Source organism: Symphalangus syndactylus, chromosome 18 (genome assembly GCF_028878055.3).
Source record: "Symphalangus syndactylus isolate Jambi chromosome 18, NHGRI_mSymSyn1-v2.1_pri, whole genome shotgun sequence".
Lineage (NCBI taxonomy): Eukaryota > Metazoa > Chordata > Mammalia > Primates > Hylobatidae > Symphalangus > Symphalangus syndactylus.
In genome coordinates, this window is record NC_072440.2 from 30,651,595 (window position 1) to 30,672,229 (window position 20,635).

General features: G+C 46.5%; 1 protein-coding gene and 1 long non-coding RNA gene across 5 annotated transcripts in view; one reads left to right on the plus strand and one right to left on the minus strand.

Annotated features, from left to right (window-relative positions):
- SLC30A5 (solute carrier family 30 member 5) overlaps positions 1-2,057 on the minus strand; it is a 36,400-nt gene extending 34,343 nt beyond the window's left edge. Inside the window, exon 1 of one of the 4 annotated variants that reach the window (XM_055252983.2) lies at positions 1,620-2,057. In XM_055252983.2, the coding sequence (XP_055108958.1) occupies positions 1,620-1,702 (83 nt within the window). In that variant the 5' untranslated portion in view covers positions 1,703-2,057. The remainder of the gene's footprint in view (positions 1-1,619) is intronic. The other 3 variants (XM_055252984.2, XM_063623172.1, XM_063623173.1) reach the window with 3 other exon arrangements.
- A 140-nt stretch (positions 2,058-2,197) lies between these two features.
- Positions 2,198-16,957, plus strand: LOC134733513 (uncharacterized). The gene is made up of 3 exons (XR_010117071.1): positions 2,198-3,181; positions 9,576-9,846; positions 16,417-16,957. It is a non-coding gene; the product is annotated as an uncharacterized lncRNA (long non-coding RNA).
- Positions 16,958-20,635: the final 3,678 nt, after the last annotated feature.

The window sequence follows — 20,635 nt, forward strand, 5'->3', positions numbered from 1 at the left end:
AAGCCATTCTCCTGCCTCAGCTTCCTGAGTGGCTGGGATTACAGGCGCATACCACGTCCAACTAATTTTTTTTTTTTGGTATTTTTAGTAGAGATGGGGTTTCACCATGTTGGCCAGGCTGGTCTTGAACCCCTGACCTCAGGTGATCCACCTGCCTCGGCCTCCCAAAGTGTTGGGATTACAGGCGTGAGCCACTGCGACCGGCCTGATATGATACTTTTATCTAAGCTACTGTCCATAGTCCAATTTTGTCAACTGACCCAGTAACATCCTTTAAAGCACTTTTCCCCTACTACCAAATCAGACCAGAATTTTGCCTACTGCATTTAGTTGTCATGTCTCAAGAATTAACATCTGATATGCTGTTATTTACAAAATGAGATGCTCAAAATAGATTAAAAAATTAAATTTATGCTACAAAAATGCAGCTGGTTTAAGTTCTGTCCTATGTGGTGTTCTTCCCTTTTCATAAAAAATGCTTATGTTGGGCAGGCGCGGTGGCTCATGCCTGTAATCCCAGCACTTTGGGAGGCCGAGGCAGGCGGACCACTTGAGGTCGGGAGCTCGAGACCAGCCACACCAACATGGAGAAACCTCGTCTCTACTGAAAATACAAAACATTAGCCAGGCGTGGTGGCGTATGTCTGTAATCCCAGCTCCTCGGGAGGCTGAGGCAGAAGAATCTTTTGAACCTGGGAGGCGGAGATTGTCGTGAGCCGAGATCGCGCCATTGCACTCCAGCCTGGGCAACAAGAGCGAAACTCCGTCTCAAAAAAAAAAAGTTACGTTATAATGCTATTACTACAGTTCTAAAGAATTTATCACATTTATCACTTTCTTTAAATATCAAAGAAAGTATTTATTCCAGAATGGGAAGAACTCGTTAAAAATGGAGGCAATGAACACCAGTTCCAGCCAAATTGCAGGGCTATATTTTGTGTATTTTCGACACTATCTCAGAACTTAGGAAGTACACACTAGAAAGTGGTCGCTGCACCTGTTGGTCCCTTACTTTTCGGGTTGATGGGAGAATTGGAGAGAGGAAGTGGGAATTTTCACTTTTTACTCTATGAATTGCTGTGCTGTTTAGATTTTTTTTGACAACGAGGACCCATTTCTTATTTAAGAACAAAATAAAAAAAGAAAATGGGGCTGGACCCTCGATGTGCTCAGTTAATCTGAGCATCCAAGTTCACGTATGTACTTTGGCTTCGTGGCCTGAAGAGAGATGATGGTGACACCTTCCCCTAATTTATGCGGGGAAACGTCAGAAAGGTTAAGTAGTCACCAGACTATTTGGGAGAAACAGCCAAGAGAAAGGCTTCTCACAGATCAGAAAAACCTGTCCCGTGAACTGGCGGGCAGTTCTAAGACTGACTGTCTGCCTTGTAACCCAGAAATTCAAGCAGAAGCTTTCTGGCTTTAGCGCCTTCATTCTGCAGCGGGCGCCCGAAGAGCCCGGGGAGCCCGGAGGCAGCCTGCGCGCAGGGAGGGAGGCAGAGGGAGAGGGCGCGCCGACCCCGGGACGTCCCGGGCTGTCAGCGGGGACCGGAGGGAGGCCGGGGAAGGTGTATCCTGAGCAGCCTGGCCGGTCGCTGCCTTCCGGATCGGTCCCTTACCGAGCGCTGGGTACGTCCACCGGCCCGAGGCCGCCGCCGCCGCCGGGGCCGGCAAGCACGTCCCCGCCGTATTTCTCCTCCATCCCGGGGCTCACGAGCCGCCGCCGCTGCCCCTGCCGCGGGGTCTCCTCATGTCTCGCCGCTGCCGCGGAACAGCGGGCGCAGGCGCGTCACTCCCCCATGGCAGAGGCCCCGTCGGGTTCCTGCAGGCCGAGCCGCCGCTGCCGCTGTCGCCCGCTCCCGCTCACTATCTCACGCGCGTCGGGACTAGGCCGCGAGCAGTTCCGGCGGCGCCAAGTTCCCGAGAGGCAGCGGCGCTAGGGACGTTGCCAAGCCACGTCATCAGGCCCAGCAACTCACTCCCGGAGGAGTACCCAGCCTTGCGTCTGCGCAAGCGGAACACTCGCCTTTCCTCTCCCCTTAGGCTCCTCCCGCCACGTTGTGACGCATTGAAGCCCGCCTCCTATCAGCCTCTCTGGTTGGCGCTCCCGGTGCACTTACCTGTCCCTGCAGTGCCACCTATGGGCCGTCAGAAGTACAGCGGATTCCTGCAGCGCAGAGGGAGAGGGCGTGGAAAATGTACAGCGTGTGTGATTAAACAAAGCTCACCAATCTTTTCCTCTGCGTTAAGGATTCTTTTTTTTTTTTTGAGATGGAGTTTCGCTCCTGTTGACCAGGCTGGAGTGCAATGGCGCGATCTCGGCTCACCGCAACCTCCACCTCCCGGGTTCAAGCGATTCTCCTGCCTCGGCCTCCTAAGTAGCTGGGATTACAGGCATGTGCCACCACACCTGGCTAATTTTGTATTTTTAGTAGAGATGGGGTTTCTCCATGTTGGTCAGGATGGTCTCGAACTCCTGACCTCAGGTGATCCACCCACCTCTGCCTCCCAAAGTGCTGGGATTACAGGCGTGAGCCACCGCACTCTGCCTAGGGATTCTTAATCTAGGTTAACATACCCTCTGCCTCTAAGTTTTTGTGAGTATGGATCATTTTTGTGATGAGAAGGCCCAAAGTCTTAAAATTTCACGTGCCCTTCCCCCAACCAGAGATAACTATTTTTGAAGCTGTAGAGAATCGATTACAAGTAGTGGTACGGCCATTTCTTTTGAACAATGCCTTTGATGGACTTTGGAGAGGAGAAACTAGTATTGACCAAAATTTGCCTCCTCAGCAAACTATCCCAGGGCACTTTTCTAGGAGTGACCACGTGCGAACCTTCATGGCCTTCTCTCCTACTCCTAAGGGAACCTAATGGCAATTTCCAGATTTCTAAAGAAACATTCTTATCCGGGGCAACATGGCAAAACCTTGTCTCTACAAAAAATACAAAAACAATTAGCCAGGCGTGGCATGTGCCTGTGGTCCCAGCTACTCAGGAGGGAGAGGCGGAAGGATCGCTTGAACGTGGGAGGTCAAGGTTGCAATAAGGCATGATCATGCTACTGCGCTCCAGCCTGGGCAACAGAGCAAGACCGTCTCTGGAAAACAAAGAAAAAGAAAGGATTCTTCTTTGCCACAGGGAGCCTGGGGTCATCTATCAAATAAAGTAACGGAGGAAGGTGAGTGCTTTTGTGGCTTTTTGTGTGGGGCCTGGAGTACTGGTAACCGTCATTGCTAGAGGCCCTGGAATCCAAGTGTGTGAGGACAGAACATAGGAGAAGGAAGAGGATTTTGTTAAGTGTTGCTGCAAACTGTTTTGTCTCCTTTTTGAAAAGGAAAGCATTGATTTTCTTTAAATTCTGCCTGTGAAATGTATAATACAGGCACATCTGTAAAAACAGGTCAGGTAGTGTTACCTGAAAAGGGGTCCGCATCCAGACCCCAGGAGAGCTTGGATCTTGTGCAAGAAAGAATTCGAGGCAAATCCATACAGTAAAGTGAAAGCAAGTTTATTAAGAAAGTAAAGGAATGAAAGAATGGCTACTCCATAGGCAGAGGGCGCAGTGGCTCATGCCTGTAATCCCAGCAGTTGGGAGACCGAGGCGGGTGGATCACCTGAGGTCAGGAGTTTGAGAGCAGCCTGACCAACATGGCAAAACCCTGTCTCTACTAAAAATACAAAATTAGTCGGGTGGGGTGGTGCGTACCTGTACTCCCAGCTACTCGGGAGGCTGAGGAGGAGAATTGCTTGAACCCGGAGATGGAAGTTGCAGTGAGCCGAGATCACGCCATTGCACTCCAGCCTGGGCAACAAGAGTGAAACTCCGTCTCAAAAAAAAAAAAAAAAAAGAATGCCCAGCCTCCTGGGAATGCAGCCGAGTAAGCCTCCGCCTTGTTTTACCCAGCCCCTATTCAAGATGGAGGCACTCTGGGTCAAACGCCTCTGACAAGTAGGACTGGGTATTATAAAGGTTATTTTTCTGTTGCTAAAAATTTAGGAATGTGGGCTCCTGTGTCAGTCTTGGTTTGAATCCCAGCTCTGCCACTTAGTAATTGTGGGATCTTGGGTCAGTTAGTTGGCCTTTCTGTGCCACAGTTTTCTTATCTGCAAAGTAGGAATAGTAATGTTTATATTGTAGGGCTGTTGGGAGGATTGTACATGTGTTAATATGTGAAAAGTCTCTAGAACTTGTTAGGTTTTGAAGGGAACATGAGGGTTAAAGAAAGACATACACACACACAAACACACACAGAAAGAGGGCGGCTCGACAGTAAATGCAGGGTTTATGTCCAGCATAAAACCTACAGAAGTGGGGGACCAGCCTAATGCCAGAGCCCACCACTGCTTACAGGCTGAGGGTATTTATAGCTACGGGCGGGAGGGGTCTGGGCAGTATGGCTTGCTGCCTGGCAGGATATTGATAAGATGTTCCTGTGATAAGGCAGTTCTGGCCCTTGTTCTGGCAGATGTCATCGTGGTGTTCCTTGGAACTTTGTCCAGCAAGATATGATAGGGATGTTTCTTTATTTGGGCCTTTGTCCATCTTGTGATCAAGTGGTTAGACAGGATGTTTCTTACAGCCCCGAACCCCTGTGAAATGTTTCACTTTGACCAAGGTCTGCAAAATAGTGGGGAGCTTACAAAATGGTGCAGTTTGGACTAACAGAACTGTTGTCAGAGGCGTTTGAACCAGGGCAACTCCATCTTGAATAGGAGCTGGGTAAAATAAGGCTGAGACCTACTGGGCTGTATTCCCAGACAGTTAAGACATTCTAAGAGATAAGCATAGCTATAAGAAATTAAAAAGATGATAAATGGCCCCCTGAGAAAATCATACAATATTATGGGCCTGCTACTTGAGCACAAGATGGCTCATGGGGATACCGGAGCCCCATTTACACGCTTAACCGAATCATACGGTTACAAGCTGTCTTAGAAATAATCACTAACAAAACTGGCAGAGCCTTGACCATTCTGGCCTAGCAAGAAACTCAGATGAGAAATGCTATCTATCAAAATAGAGTGGCTGTCGACTGCTTGCTAGCAGCTGAAGGAGGGGGTCTGTGGGAAATTTAACCTTACTAATTGCTGTCTACACATAGACGACCAAGAGCAAGTAGTTAAAGACATAGAGATATGACAAAACTGGCACATGTGCCCATGCAAGTGTGGCATGGATTCGATCCTGGGGCCATGTTTGGAAAATGGTTCCCAGGGCTAGGAGGATTTAAAACTCTTATAATGGGAGTTGTAATAGTAATAGGAACCTGCTTATTGCTCCCTTGTTTGCTACCTGTACTTCTTCAAATGATAAAAAACTTCATCGCTACCTTAGTTCACCAAAATGTTTCAGCACAAGTGTGCTATATGAATCACTATTGATCTGTCTTACAAGAAGACATGGGTAGTGAGGATAAAAGTGAAAACTCCCACTAATGAGTGAGGTTCGCAAAGGGAGAAATAAGGGAGGAGACCACCCCTCATATTGTCTTATGCCCAATTTCTGCCTGCAAAGAAGTAAAAACTAAAAGGCAGAAATGAAATCCACAGGTGGATAGCCCAGCGCCATGCCCTGGGCCTGGTTAAAGATCGACCCCTGACCTAACCGGTTATGTTATCTATAGATTTCAGACATTGTATGGAAAAGCATCATGAAAATCCCTGTCCTGATCTGTTCCATTGTGATTACCAGTGCATGCAGCCCCCAGTCACGTATCCCCTGCTTGCTCAATCGATCACGACCCTCTCACATGGACCCCCTTAGAGTTGTAAGCCCTTAAAAGGGGCAGGAATTTCTCACTTGGGGAGCTTGTTTTTTTTTTTTTTTTTTTTTTTTTTTTTTTTTTTTTGAGACAGAGTGCCGCTCTGTTGCCCAGGGTAGGTGCAGTGGTGTGATCTCGGCTCATTGCAAGCTCTGCCTCCCGGATTCACACCATTCTCCTGCCTCAGCCTCCCTAGTAGCTGGGACTACAGGTGCCCGCCACTACGCCCAGCTAATTTTTTTTGTATTTTTAATAGAGACGGGGTTTCACTGTGTTAGCCAGGATGGTCTCAATCTCCTGACCTCGTGATCCGCACGCCTTGGCCTCCCAAAGCGCTGGGATTACAGGCGTGAGCCACCGTGCCTGGCCTGAGCTCGGTTTTTAAGATGTGAGTCTTGCCAATGCTCCCGGCTGAATAAAGCCCTTCCTTCTTTAACTTGGTGTCTGAGGGGTTTTGTCTGTGGCTCGTCCTGCTACACATGCCTGGCTAATTTTTGTATTTTTTTTGTAAAGACGGGGTTTTGCAATGTTGCCCAGGCTGGTCTTGAACTCCTGGGCTCAAGCAATCCTCCTGTCTTCACCTCCCAAAGTCCTGGGATTATAGGCATGAGCCATTGGGCCTGGTACATTTTTCTTTTTTTAAACTTTTTTTTTTTTTTTTTTTTTGAGATGGAGTTTTGCTCTGTTGCCCAGGCTGGAGTCCAATGGTGCAATCTTGGCTCATCACAACCTCCACCTCTCAGGTTCAAGCGATTCTCCTGCCTCAGCCTTCCCAAGTAGCTGGGATTATAGGCATGCGCCGCCAAGCCTGGCTAATTTTGTATTTTTAGTAGAGACAGAGTTTCTCCATGTGGGTCAGGCTGGTATTGAACTCCTGACCTCAGGTGATCCACCTGCCTTGGCCTCCCAAAGTGCTGGGATTGCAGGCGTGAGCTGCTGTGCCTGGCCGGGCCTGGTACATTTTTCTTTTAGGCCAAATATAAGTACATTTCTTACAATTGTTTTTGTGGTAGAAGGAAAAGTGCCTCCCTTTTCTTTCTTCCTGTTCAACTCTGAACCCATTCCAAGCTGGCTTCTATACTCATCACTCCCCTGAAGCAGCAGGACACAGTAGTCCTCACTTATCTGTGGGGCAAATGTTCCAAGCCCCCCGTGGATGTCTGAAACCACGGATAGTACCAAACCCTATAGATACTATATTTTTTCCTATATGTACATATCTATGATAAAGTTTATAAATTAGGCGCAGTAAGAGATTAACAACAATAAATAATAATGGAGTAATTATAATGATATACCATTCACAATTTCACGGAGAGATTTGTTCTTACTGTAGATCTTAGCAACCTTGGGATACAATTTTTTTCTTTCCTTATTAAGTTGAGAACTTTCAACTTTTCACTTAAAGGAAGCACTTTATGGCTTCTCTTTGGCATTTCCAAATTGCCAGCGCTACTGCTCTAGTGCAATGGGGTCATTTTTAAGTAAAGTAAGGGTGACTTGAATGTAAGCACTGCAATGCTGTGACAGTCAAACTAATAACGGACAGGGCTAATGTCTCATGGACAGGAACTGTGTACAGCTATGCTGGACAAATGGAGAATTCATGTCCCAGCTGGGCTGGAGTGGGACAGCGTCAGATTTCATCACACTACTTGGAACTGTGCCCAATTTAAAACTTACGAATTGCCTGGGCATGGTGGTTTATGCCTATAATCCCAGCACTCTTGGAGGCTGAGGCAGGCAGATCGCTTGAGCCCAGGAGTTTGAGACCAGCCTGGGCAACATGGCAAAACCTTGTCTTTACAAGAAATACAAAAATTAGCCAGGGGGTGGTGGTGTTGTGCACCTGTAGTCCCTGTTACTCGGGAGGGTGGCTGAGGTGGGAGGATCACCTGAGTCCAAGACACGGAGGTTGCAGAGAGCTGAGATCATAACACTGCACTCCAGCCTGGGTGACAGAGCAAGACTCTGTCTTAAAAACAAAAACAAAAACAAAAACAAAACAAAACAAACAAACAAAAAAAAACAGGCCAGGCACAGTGGCTCATGCCTGTAATCCCAGCACTTTGGGAGGCCGAGAAGGGTGAGTCACCTGAGTTGGGAGTTCAAGACCAGCCTGACCAATATGGAGAAACCCTATCTCTACTAAAAATACAAAATCAGCCAGGCGTGGTGGTGCATGCCTGTAATCCCAGCTACTCGGGGGCTGAGGCAGGAGAATTGCTTGAACCCGGGAGGCTGAGGTTGTGGTGAGCCAAGATCGTGCCATTGCACTACAGCCTGGGCAACAAGGGCAAAACTCCATCTCAAAAAAAAAAAAAAAAAAGAAAAAATTAGCCAGGTGTGGTGGCAAGCACCTGTAATCCCAGCTACTTGGGAGGCTGAGGCAGGAGAATTGCTTGAACCCTGGAGGTAGAGGTTGCAGTGAGCCAAGATCATGCCATTGCACTCCAGCCTGGGTGACAGAGCAAGACTCTGTCTCAAAAACAAACAAACAAACAAACAACAACAAAAAACTCTTATGAATTGTTTATTTCTGGAATTTGTCATTTAATATTTTCAGACTGTGGTTGATCACAGGTAACTGAAATTGTGGAAAGCAAAACCGTAGATAAGGGGCCTACATACTTTCAGCTGTATATTATCTCATTTCTGTACAGCTTTCAACATAATTGATCTCTCTGTCCTTCTTGAAACATTCTCTTTCTTGGCTTCCAGAATACTGCATTTGATTGTCTCAAAGGAAGCTCAAATTCTTTGTGTCCTAAAATAAACTTACGATCTTTCCCCCAAACCTAATCCTCTTCTATCTCATTGGATGGTGCCATTTATCCAGTTTAGCAAATCAAAAACTTAGTTATCATCCTTAACACCTCCCCTTTCTTGTAATCTATTACCAGCTTGCATCATTTTTTACCTTCTAAATATTTCTCAAATCAATCCAAAAATTTTCATCTCCATCACTATCAAGTCTAGGCTGCCATCATCTTTACCACTACAGTCATCTGCTAGCTAACCTTCCAAGTTTACACTTTCTTTTATCCAATCTATTTTCCACATTCTGCTATAGTAATAGTAATATTTCCAAATGCAAATCTTACAATGCATTGCCCACCGCATAACATTCCACCCCAGCCTTCCAGTAGCTTTCCATTATCCTTTTGACAAACTCAAATCATTATCATGGCCAATAACATCCTACATGGTTTTGCCCCAACTTACCTTTTCAGTTTCATTTCACATTAAGCTGTTTCCTGCTCTCTGGGTTCCACTAGCCCTTTAATACTTTCCTCAATTGTGCTATTTTGTCTTCCAATACAAGACATTGCTCAGATAGTTTTCCATGCCCTAGAACGCTCCTGTTAAATCAAGTTTAGCCTAAAGCTGCCTCCTTACATATTTTAAGTTCAGCCTAAAGGTTTCTCTGTACATCATGAACTATTACCCAAATGGAGTTAGTTGTAAACAGATTGTAGCCTACTCTTGTGCCAAGTTTTGACCAGTCAAACGTGGCCAACTGTTCAAACTGTGTTCGAATAAGGCAAACACTGAGCTGTAACCAATTTGGCTTTTTCCATGCCTCACTTCCATTTTCTGTATGCCACTTTCCATTTTCTGTCCATAAATCTTCCACCACGTGGCTGTGCTGGAGTCTCTGAGCCTACTCTGGCTGGGAGGCAGCACAATTCATGAATCATTCTTTGTTCAGTTAAATTCTTCTGAATTTAATTTGGCTAAAGGCTTTCTTTTAACACTCCCTACCTTAACATTTTCTCTTTAACACCCTCCTTATCCTTTTTCTTGCAGGTTGAGTTCTCCAGAAGCAGACTCATACGGAGTTTAGTGCGGAAAAGGGTGCTTTTGGGACCAACAGCTGGGAAAGAGAGGGAAAGAAAGCATACTTTGGCAGAGGGAGAAGTCAAGAAGTAGTACAGTCCAACAAAAGCCTCATGGAGACCTTTGGTGCTAAAATGATCTTTCAGGTATCTTACATTCGGTTGAAATGACTGGACCTTTATACTCCCGCTTCAGTCATTCATGAGATGTACATCAACCTTGGAAGGATGATTCTTTGCATGTAAGTAATCCCTAAAGGTACCTATAGCTAAAGGTCATCTACTGACCACATTCCCCATAGGGCAGGAGATCTTTCTTTGAAGGAGGATTTGGGTTGTGCACAGTAGTGTTGTAGGACTTCCTTCTTCGTTCAGCTAAAAACAAGATTCTTGTCACATGACCATGAAAGGTTAGGCTTGCAGACACTTTGAAGGGTGAGAAAAGTAGAATTTATTGGTCACAAAGAAAAAAACAAAGGGAAACAGTGACTCTCAGCAGAGGGAGACTCCTGCTAGTATATAGGCTTCCCACCTTACAGTTTGAATCCCAGGTTCTACCTAGGAAGAGGAGGGGCCAGGCTCCTCCTGCTGTAAAGGGTGTGAACTTCTGTGGCTCTACTCCAGTGTGCACAGGCTGGTCAGAGTTTCTCCAGGAACCTCTTTACACTTGGCTGTCTCAGTAGTATGTTGGTAAACGTTTAACAACCAGCTCTTTGGGAGAAAAAGCCCCATTTTATAGTGTTTGCCAATTTCCATGTTGTACATACCCCCACCATGACCAGTTTCAAGCTACCAATTGTGATATCAGTGAATGTGGAATTGGGAAAAGATGCACAATAGATAACCTCAAAAGCACAGATAATAGTAAAATGTAGTAAAAAATAATTAGGAAGTGATGAGTTTTGAGTATTATTGATTTGTGTTTTTAATGTAACTTTACATAATATTTAATAATGGTTGTTTAAAACCTGTCTCAAAATTCCTAACAATTCAACTATTGGCACCCATGAGGCAGTATGATCTGGCTCCAGCACCACTGCTGCTCCACACATCACAGTATCCACCACACTTCTCACCCAGCTCAGCAATCACTTTCTCAGGGAGCCTTTCTAAAACCCTCAATGAAGATAAAATAGTACTTTTATATGTTATTAAGCTACTGTGTACTTCTTTATCACAGGGTAGTTTTTTATTTATTTTACTGATAGATTAGTTGATTATGCTCCATGAGAGTAGAGATAGAGACTATTTTACTTCTTCCTTCTATCTCCTCTATTAAAAATTGCTGGGCGTGATAGCTCACACCTGTAATCTCAGCACTTTGGGAGGCTGAGGCGGGCGGATCCCTGAGGTCAGGAGTTTGAGACCAGGCTGGCCAACATGGTGAAAACCCATCTCTACTAAAAATACAAAATTAGCACGGCGTGGTGGTGCAGGCCTCTAATCCCAGCTGCTCGGGAGGCTGAGGCTGGAGAATCACTTGAACCTGGGAGGTGGAGGTTGCAGTGAGCCGAAATCACACCACTGTACTCCAGCCTGGGCAACAGAGTGAGACTCCATCTCAAAAAAAAAAAAAAATTGCAGATACAATACTTGCTGAAAGAGTAAATGAATGATGAAAACAGAAAGTGTGTATATCTTTATATATTCAAGAAATCTGTTCCTTCTAAAAAAGAGGTTTTCTTCTATTATAAATGAATTATGTACAAAGGAGTCTCATCACATACAAATTTACCATATGCAAACTCAACCATATTAACTCAACTCCACAAAAATAAGAGAGGGAGAAAGTGGCAATGTAAATGGTGCATGATTCTACCTAACATTCCGCTCAGTGAACTGTAGGCTGAGCATGAGATGGGATGTGTCAATCTGCTTTTCCTTGGTCCTAGTTTGTTGGTCCTAGTTCCTGGGTGCCTCTGATAGCATCATCTTACCAGAGTTAAGTGTGATTCTAAAAAGAAATACACGTAGATAGTTGCTTTTCTGTTGTTCTGTCTGGTGCTCAAACAAATAGCAACAATTCCAATGATAGGGGAAAAAAATAGGCCATGTTGCAAAATTACCCTGAGCATTTATTAAATCACTATTGGACTTCCTGAGAGACGGCTCGATTTTTATTTTTTATTTTTTTATTTTTTTGAGATGGAGTCTGGCTCTGTCGCCCAGGCTGGAGTGTAGTAGCACGATCTGGGCTCACTGCAACCTCCGCCTCCTGGGTTCAAGTGATTCTCCTGCCTCAGCCTCCTGAGTAGCTGGGATTACAGGCCTGCACCACCAGCTAATTTTGTATTTTTAGTAGACACGGGGTTTCGCCATTTTGTCCAGGCTGGTCTAGAACTCCTGACCTCAGGTGATCTGCCTGCCTTGGCCTCCCAAAGTGCTGGGATTATAGGCATGAGCCACCGTGCCTGGCTGAGACGGCCCAATTTAAGGGATGTTTGGGGTAATATTGCATACATGATTTTTGTTTTTTGTATTAGCTTGGCACTGAATCTCCATGGAATATGAAACTGCATTATTTTATAAAAGAACTGAAAATATAGAAAATTGGAAGAAAGTATACACACTTAAAGCCATAAAATAAGAAATCTATCTCTAAACTGCTCATGCAATAATAGTATATTTCCTTTTAGTCTCTTTTCTAAGGATAGTGTTTTGGAATTTTAGTTTGTATATTGTGGTACATGTATAATTTTGTATTCTTTTTTCTCCTACTATAACTGAGAAAGAAAAAAACATCTTTTAATCTGAGGAAGGCAAGCCTCTAAATTATCCAGGCCCAGAGAGGCATTTAAACTGTAACAGCAGTCATTCCCCTCTTGAAGCCACTTGCTATGCGGGGCGCTAGACTATAGTTAAACAATGGAACTAGACTATAGTTCAACAATAACATTGGTTAGCTGATCGCTAACTAATGTTATTTCTGTAAACCAAGAAGACTTCCTGACAAACAACTTTAGTAATTGCACCCTCCTGATATGTGGGTTTGAGCCTCTCCTTTGTTTCCCAGAGTACTCTCCAAAGCAAGCTGGAAATATGTCCCATGCTGCAGTCCTCAAACTTCGTCCAAATTAACTCTCTATATTTAAAGTTTGCCTTAGCTTTGCCCTTTTAGGTTAACAGAACACAGAAATTTCTGTATTATAGTAAATTCAGTATAAATGTATATCTTGAATTTTCTGAAAAATGTGCTAGACGTGCATTTTCCTCATTATGTTCTTTTTTTTCTTTTTTTTTTTTTTTGAGACAGTCTGTCTCTGAAGCCCAGGCTGGAGTGCAATGGCACGATCTTGGCTCATTGCAACCTCCGCCTCCTGGGTTCAAGCAATCCTCCTGCCTCAGCCTCCCAAGTAGCTGGGATTACAGGCATGCACCACCACACATGGCTAATTTTTGTATTTTTAGTAAAGACGGGGTTTCACCATGTTGGCCAGGCTGGTCTCGAACTCTTGACCTCAGGTGATCCATGCACCTCAGCCTCTCAAAGTGCTGGGATTACAGGCGTGAGTCACTGCACCCAGCCTTTCCACATTATGTTCTAAAGATGATGGTTTAGTAACTATAACTACATAAGTGTTAAGTAAGGTTTATAGGAGGCCATTGTTTTGGGATAGCCTCCTGCCCTAGGCCCCAGCAGCCCAAACCAGAATGGAGTCACTTATGCTAAGTGCCACGTAATCAAACCAAACTTTGAAATGGGCCAGTTTTCTAAAACACTGGAGATTCCAGTCAACCTGAGTCAGCATAACAAGGAAGTCCCCACTGTTTTTTTTTTTGTTTTTTGTTTTTTTTGAGACTGAGTCTCGCTCTGTTGCCCAGGCTGGAGTGCAGTGGCAGCAGTGGCACGATCTCAGCTCACTGCAACCTCCACCTCCCGGGTTCAAGCGATTCTCCTGCCTCAGCTTCCTGAGTAGCTGGGACTATAGGCACGCGCCACCATGCCCAGCTAATTTTTGTATTTTTTTAGTAGAGACAGGGTTTCATCATGTTGGACAGGTTGGTCTCGATCTCCTGACATTGTGATCCACCTGCCTTAGCCTCCCAAAGTGTTGGGATTACAGGCATGAACCACCGCACCTGGCTCGTCCCCTCTGTTTTTAACCCTAGAAGGAAAGGAACTATGAAATGGCCAATTTACCTTTTGGTCTCTGTTTCTGTTTTCTTTAGCCCTTCTTGGCCTACAAAGTCAACCTCCTCTGCTCTGCCTACCAGAACACCCTTTCTATTTCATACAGTGAAGCGTTGCCCGATTCTAGAATCACAAATAAAAGTCAAGTGGATTTTTAAGCTAAATTTGTTGTAATTTTGTCTTTTTTTTTTGGTTTGTTTTGAGACGGAGTTTCACTCTGTCACCCAGGCTGGAGTGAAGTGGTGAGATCTCGGCTCACTGTAACCTCTGCCCCCGCCAGGTTCAAGCAATTCTCCTGCCTCAGCCTTCCAAGCAGCTGGGAATATAAGCACCTGCCACGCCACTCAGCTAATTTTTGTATTTTTAGTAGATACAGGGTTTCACCAGGTTGGCCAGCCTGGTATCAAACTGACCTCAGGTTATCCACCTGCCTCGGCCTCCCAAAGTGCTAGGATTACAGGCCTGAGCCACTGTGCCCAGCCTGTAATTTTGTCTTTTGAAATAAATTAAAGTCAAACACCCTAATAGCAAATAGGCAAAGGAATGAACAGATAAGAGACAGTATAATTTAGCCTGAATGGCTACAGCCACATAAAAAGATGCTCAATCCCATTAGTAACAGGGAACTTCAAATGGAAACCACAGTGCAATGCAATTCCATATTCTTTGGATTGGCAACACTTTTGAAGTGTTATGACGTCAAATGTGGTGTGGACCTTGCCCACTGCCTGGACAGAGCCGATTTCTCAAGACAGGGCAACTGCAATAGAGAAAGGGTAATTTAGGCAGAACTGGTTGTGCGAGAGACTGGAGTTTTATTAATTCAAATCTGTCTTCCTGAGCATTTGAGGAGCGGAGTTTTTAAGGACAACTTGGTGGGGGGAAGCCAGTAAGCCAGTAGTGCTGATTGGTCAGGGATGAAATCATAAGGAGTCAAAGCTGTCATCTGGAGCTGAGTCAGTTCCTGGGTGGGGGCCACAAGTTCAGATGAGCCAGTTTATTGATCTGGGTGGTGCCAGCTGATCCATCAAGTGCAGAGTCTGCAAAATATCTCCAGTACTGATCTTAGGAGCAGTTTAGGGAGGGTCAGAATCTTAGAATCTTGTAGCCTCCAGCTGCATGACTCCGAAACCATAATTTCTAATCTTGTGGCTAATGTTAGTCCTACAAAGGCAGTCTAGTCCCCAGGCAAGAAGGAGGTCTGCTTTGGGAAAGGGCTGTTATCGTCCTTGTTCCAAACTATAAACCATAAACTAAGTTTCTCCCAAAGTTAGTTCAGCTTATGCCCAGGAATGAACAAGGACAGCTTGGAGGTTAGAAGCAAGATGAAGTCGACTAAGTTAGATCTCTTTCACTGTCTCAGTCACAATTGTGCAAAGGTGGTTTCAGACATGAGAAAGAGAACTGACTTTGAGAGAGCACATCATTAAAATTCCTTTGCAGAGCAATTTGGCATCATTTAATAAAGTTGAAGATGCAGAATTATTTGATAGCAATTTTAATCCAGGGTAAACATCCTAGGGCAGTTGTTCTGAAGTGAGGTCTTCAGGCCAACAGCATCAACATCGCTTAAGGACTTGTTAGAAATGAATTAGAAACTCGGGGGGTGGGATTCAACAGTCTATTGTTTAATAAAACTCTCAGGTGATTCTGATGCTTTCTAAAATTTGAGGGCCACTGGCCTAGAGAAGTACTTGCAAATCAACACAAGGAGTCAGATTTAGGGTTCATTTTGGCATTGATGGTAATAGAATAGATGAGGTAACAATTTAAATGCTCATCAAGGCCGGGCGTGGTGGCTCATCCCTGTAATCCCAGCACTTTGGGAGGCCAAGGTGGGTGGATCACCAGGTCAGGAGATCGAGACCGTCCTGGCTAACATGGTGAAACCCTGTCTCTACTAAAAACACAAAAAATTAGCTGGGTGTGGTGGCAGGTGCCTGTAGTCCCAGCTACTCAGGAGGCTGAGGCAGGAGAATGGCGTGAACCTGGGAGGCGGAGCTTGCAGTGAGCTGAGATCTCACCACTGCACTCCAGCCTGGGTGACAGAGCGAGACTCTGTCTCAGAAAAAAAAAAAATGCTCATCAGTATGATACACAATGGAAAATTATATATTCATATCATGGAACACTATATAGCAGATAAAATGAGTGAATTAAAATTGTGTGTATTAAGCTAAATAAATATCAAACTTGAGTGATAAGACTTAGGAATTTTCAGAAAGCAAACAAGCAAACCCCCCCTTCCCGCCAAAGAAAACTTGAGTGAGAAAAATAAGCTTGGAAGGACATATACAGTATTATACAATTTCTGTAAAGTCAAAAATCATGCCAAACAATACTATCTTTTGTTAAGAAATAGATACTTGTGTAGTAAAAGTATAAATACATAAAAGAGAATGACAAATGCTAAATTAAAGATATTGTCCTGGGAATGTGGTAGGGAGGGGAGTCTATTGTGTTTAGAAATATTTTATTTTAGACTGAGTGGGTGTTCATTATATTACCTAATGTATTTTCTTTCTTTTTTTCTCTCTCTCTTTCTCTCTCTCTCTCCTTTTCTCCTTCCTTCCTTCCTTCCTTCCTTCCTTCCTTCCTTCCTTCCTTCCATCCCTCTCTCTCCCTTCCCTCTCCCGTCCCTTCCCTTCCCTTCCCTTTCCTTTCTTTTTTTTGGAGATAGAATCTCGCTCTGTCGTCCAGGCTGGAGTGCAGTGGCTCAATCTCTGCTTACTGCAAGCTCTGCCTCCCGGGTTCACGCCATTCTCCTGCCTCAGCCTCCGGAGTAGCTGGGACTACAGGTGCCTGCCACCACGCCTGGCTACTTTTTTGTATTTTTAGTAGCGATGGGGTTTCACTGTGTTAGCCAGGATGGTCTTGATCTCCTGACCTCGTGATCCACCAGTCTTGGCCTCCCAAAGTGCTGGGATTACAGGTGTGAGCCACTGCACCTGGCATACCTAATGTATGTTCTTTCTTTCTTTTTTTATGAGATGGAGTTTCGCTCTTGTCGCTCAGGCTGGAGTGCAATAGAGATACCTCGGCTCACCGCAACCTCTGTCTCCCAGGTTCAAGTGATTTTCCTGCCTCAGCCTCCCAAGTAGCTGGGATTACAGGCATGCACCACCACGCCCGGCTAATTTTTTGTATTTTTAGTAAAGACGGGGTTTCTCCATGTTGGTCAGGCTTGTCTTGAACTCCCGACCTCAGGTGATCCACCTGTCTCAGCCTCCCAAAATGCTGGGATTACAGGCATGAGCCATGGCACCCGGCCTACAATGTCTTTTCTAGACTTTTTTTGCTTGATTTGTTTTATTTATTTTTTATTTTTTATTTTTTTTTTTTTGAGACGGAGTCTCGCTCTGTCGCCCAGGCTGGAGTGCAGTGGCACAATCTCGGCTCACTGCAAGCTCCGCCTCCCGGGTTCACGCCATTCTCCTGCCTCAGCCTCTCCGAGTAGCTGGGACTACAGGCGCCCGCCACCACGCCCGGCTAATTTTTTTTTTTTTTTGTATTTTTAGTAGAGACGGGGTTTCACCGTGGTCTCGATCTCCTGACCTCGTGATCCGCCCGCCTCGGCCTCCCAAAGTGCTGGGATTACAAGCGTGAGCCACCGCGCCCGGCCTGCTTGATTTGTTTTATAAAGAATTGAAATGAAATGAAACTTATATACATGAACTCCAGAAAAGCTCTGATACATAATCCTCTTGGGATCATAGTACTTTATTCTTTTTTTTTTTTTTTTTTGAGACGGACTCTCTCTTTGTTGCCCAGGCAGGAGTGCAGTGGCACAGTCTCGCCTCACTGCAACCTCTGCCTCCGGGGTTCAGGAGATTCTCCTGCCTCAGCCTCTTGAGTAGTTGGGATTACAGGCGCATGCCCCTAAACCTGATTAATTTTTGTATTTTTAGTAGAGACGGAATTTTGCCATGTTGGCCTGGCTGATCTCAAACTCATGGCCTCAGGTGATCTGCCTGCCTCAGCCTCCTAAAGTGCTGGGATTACAGGTGTGAGCCACCGTGCCTGGCCCACAGTACTTTATTCTTGACCCTTTTTTCCTCCTTCATAAAGGCGACTTTATTGATTTCTCCAGTGATGTTCTGGGGTCTACCCCCGTCCCCCAGCTCTCTCCAGTTACCCGTCCCCAGCTCAGTCGTAGAGGAGACCACATTTTCCGCACAGGAAGGAGCTCAGGAACCCTGTCAGTGCATAAAGGAGGGCACAGAGAGATAAGGAGTGTCTGGAGAAGGAAGCAGGGAGTCCGAGATGGGAGGTCTCCAACAGAGTGCAGGAAGAGGGGCCTGTGGGCAAGAGAGAGGCCAGAAGCAAGGAGGAGGCTCTCAGTAGAGGCAAAGGGAGAAGAGAGGCGGAGCTCACAGTGTCCTTTTAAATCTGGCCGCACCCCGACTTTGGACCCCACCTGCAGCTTGGTCTCACCACCTCCCCGTCCCTCTTTGCATCCTCTCTTCTAGCCCTCAGGCTGTTTTTGCCACTGCCCAGACATTTCAAGTTGTACATTTTCCTTGCCGTCTCCACAAACTTTCATCTAGGGTCCCTCCCTCTTTTCTGTCCAAAGTCCTTCCCATTCTTTAAGTAAGTTGGAGCACCAGATAAATCCAGGCACCAGAGATGTGTGTGTGTGTGTGTGAGAGAGAGAGAGAGAGAAAGGAGAGAGGACAGGTATTTAGGGGGCTGGGGTGAGGCTGCACAGGAACCCCAGGGGGTCAGAGGAAGGGAGAAGGTGGGGGGTCAGAGGAAGGGAGAGGGCGCAGGAGGAGGAGTGTGTGGGGCGGCCCCAGGAACACCCTTGGTTATCGGACCACTGTGCTGAGGGTGGAATCGTCCTCCGGGTGCACTGGCAGCAGGGGCTGCTTGAAGGTGCGCCAGGTTTCATCTCGGTTCTGCCACACATAATGCACCAGGTCAGCCACCTCGCAACGGCAGGGGCCACCTTGGTGCTCCGCTGGGCCCTGCCCCACCCCACACAGCTCTTCCTCCCCTGCCAGCAGCAGGAGCTCCTGCCCCACCGAGGTTTGGTCGGGTTCTGGGGTCACACACGACGCCTGTCCTGGTGCCCGGCACCAGCCTCACCAGCCTGAACACTAGCTGGAGGGCACAGTCCTTGTTTCACGGGTTGGCGGATTGGTTCACTTGGATCTGCAGCCCCACGAAGGCCTCCATGGGCACCCAGGCCAGCTTTTCAGAGAGGTCGAGGTGGTGCACCATGCCCATCAGGGCCGAGAAGGCTGCCCCTAAGAGGTGGGCGAGGATATTATGGGACAGATGCAGCTCCTCCAGGACAGGCGGGTGCTGGAAGGCACCACAGGCACCGACGCCAGCTGGTTGGCATCCAGGCCTGCAGGTGTAGCTGGGATGCGGCCGGGCAACAGAGCTTAGGTCTGCCTGGCTGCAGCCGAGCGTCAGTTCATCGGCTTCCTCTGCCACATGGCAGCCCTGGGGAGGTGCCCAGGGGCTGGACACAGTACCCCGGTGCCTGCCACCAGTGGGAGGGATGGGAGGTGACAGGCTGCTGGTGGGAGCATGGCCACAGATGGGCGGGGTCCCGGAGTGGAGTAGGACCCCTGTCGGCGGCAGGGCCTTCTCCTGTGCCGCTGCCCTCTCCCGGGAAGTAGCCTCCCTGCTGCTGGGCTCTGGAGATCCACTGCCTCCTCCACAAGTCCTGTTTGCTCCTAGCTGCTGGAAGTTGCGGGCTGGGGCCGAACAGTGTTGGGTTTCCTGGCACGTGGTTCTGGGCCCAGGTGTGGAATACCTGAGCCATGGCTTGGCCAGTCAATGCCAAAAGAGGGCAGATCCTGGACCTGGATGAACTCTGCCATGGGGAAACCAGGCCCCAATTCTAATTCCTGTCTCTGGCTCCCCTCCCGAAGCCTTGGCACTACCATCTTCCTTCACTCTTCGAGTTTGGGACTGCCTCCCAGAACCCCTCTTCCTTGCCCAGAGCCTGGCTGGGCAGTAGGATCCCGGCTTGGCAGGCCTGAGGTGTAAAATAGGGTGGGGCCCATCTCACATCCACTGCCTGGCAGCAACCTGTATCCTCCACCTCCATCCATCCCTCTGTTGTCCTCGACCCTTCTAGCATGCCCTGTGGCACTTTCTTCCATGGCGAGTGGACTTCCCTCGTCCTTTTCCTTGGAAAACATGTCTCTCTTCACGGGACCTCATTTCCTGGCTTCTCACAGTGCTTAGCCCCTTTCTAGTCTTCATCCTAATATAAACATATATGACGAAAAGACTTGAGGAACTAGACTTTTCAAGCTCCTTTGGCTCTTTAACACTAAAATTTCGTATGTAATTAAAAATAGAACCCAAGGGCTGGGCGTGGCGACTCACTCCTATAATCCAGCACTTTGGGAGGCCGAGGCAGGCGGATCACGAGGTCAGGAGTTCGAGACCAGCCTGGCCAATATGGTGAAACCCTGTCTCTACTAAATATACAAAAATGAGCTGGGCATGGTGGCTTGCGCCTGTAGTCCCAGCTACCCAGGAGGCTAAGGCAGGAGAGTCGCTTGAACCCAGGAGGTGGAGGTTGCAGTGAGCTGAGATCTCACCACTGCAATCCAGCCTGGGTAACAGAGCAAGACTCTATCTCAAAAAAAAAAATGAAAAAAAAATTGAACCTAAGATTCATAGGCCTTAGTATATTTAGTGAATAGCTCTGATTTACCTTTATAAGTTCTCTTTGTGCCTGACTTATTTCTCATTACCTTCATGCTCTTATTTTATTCTGATCTTGCATTAAATAGATGCCGGGGATTTACAAAATAGAGTTATAAGAAATATTTTACAGCTATTAAAGTGGACATAATTAAAAACCTTAAGACAATTTCAAGAATACTGCAGAGAACTCCTGTGTTCCCTCCACCTGCTTCCCTAATCGTTAG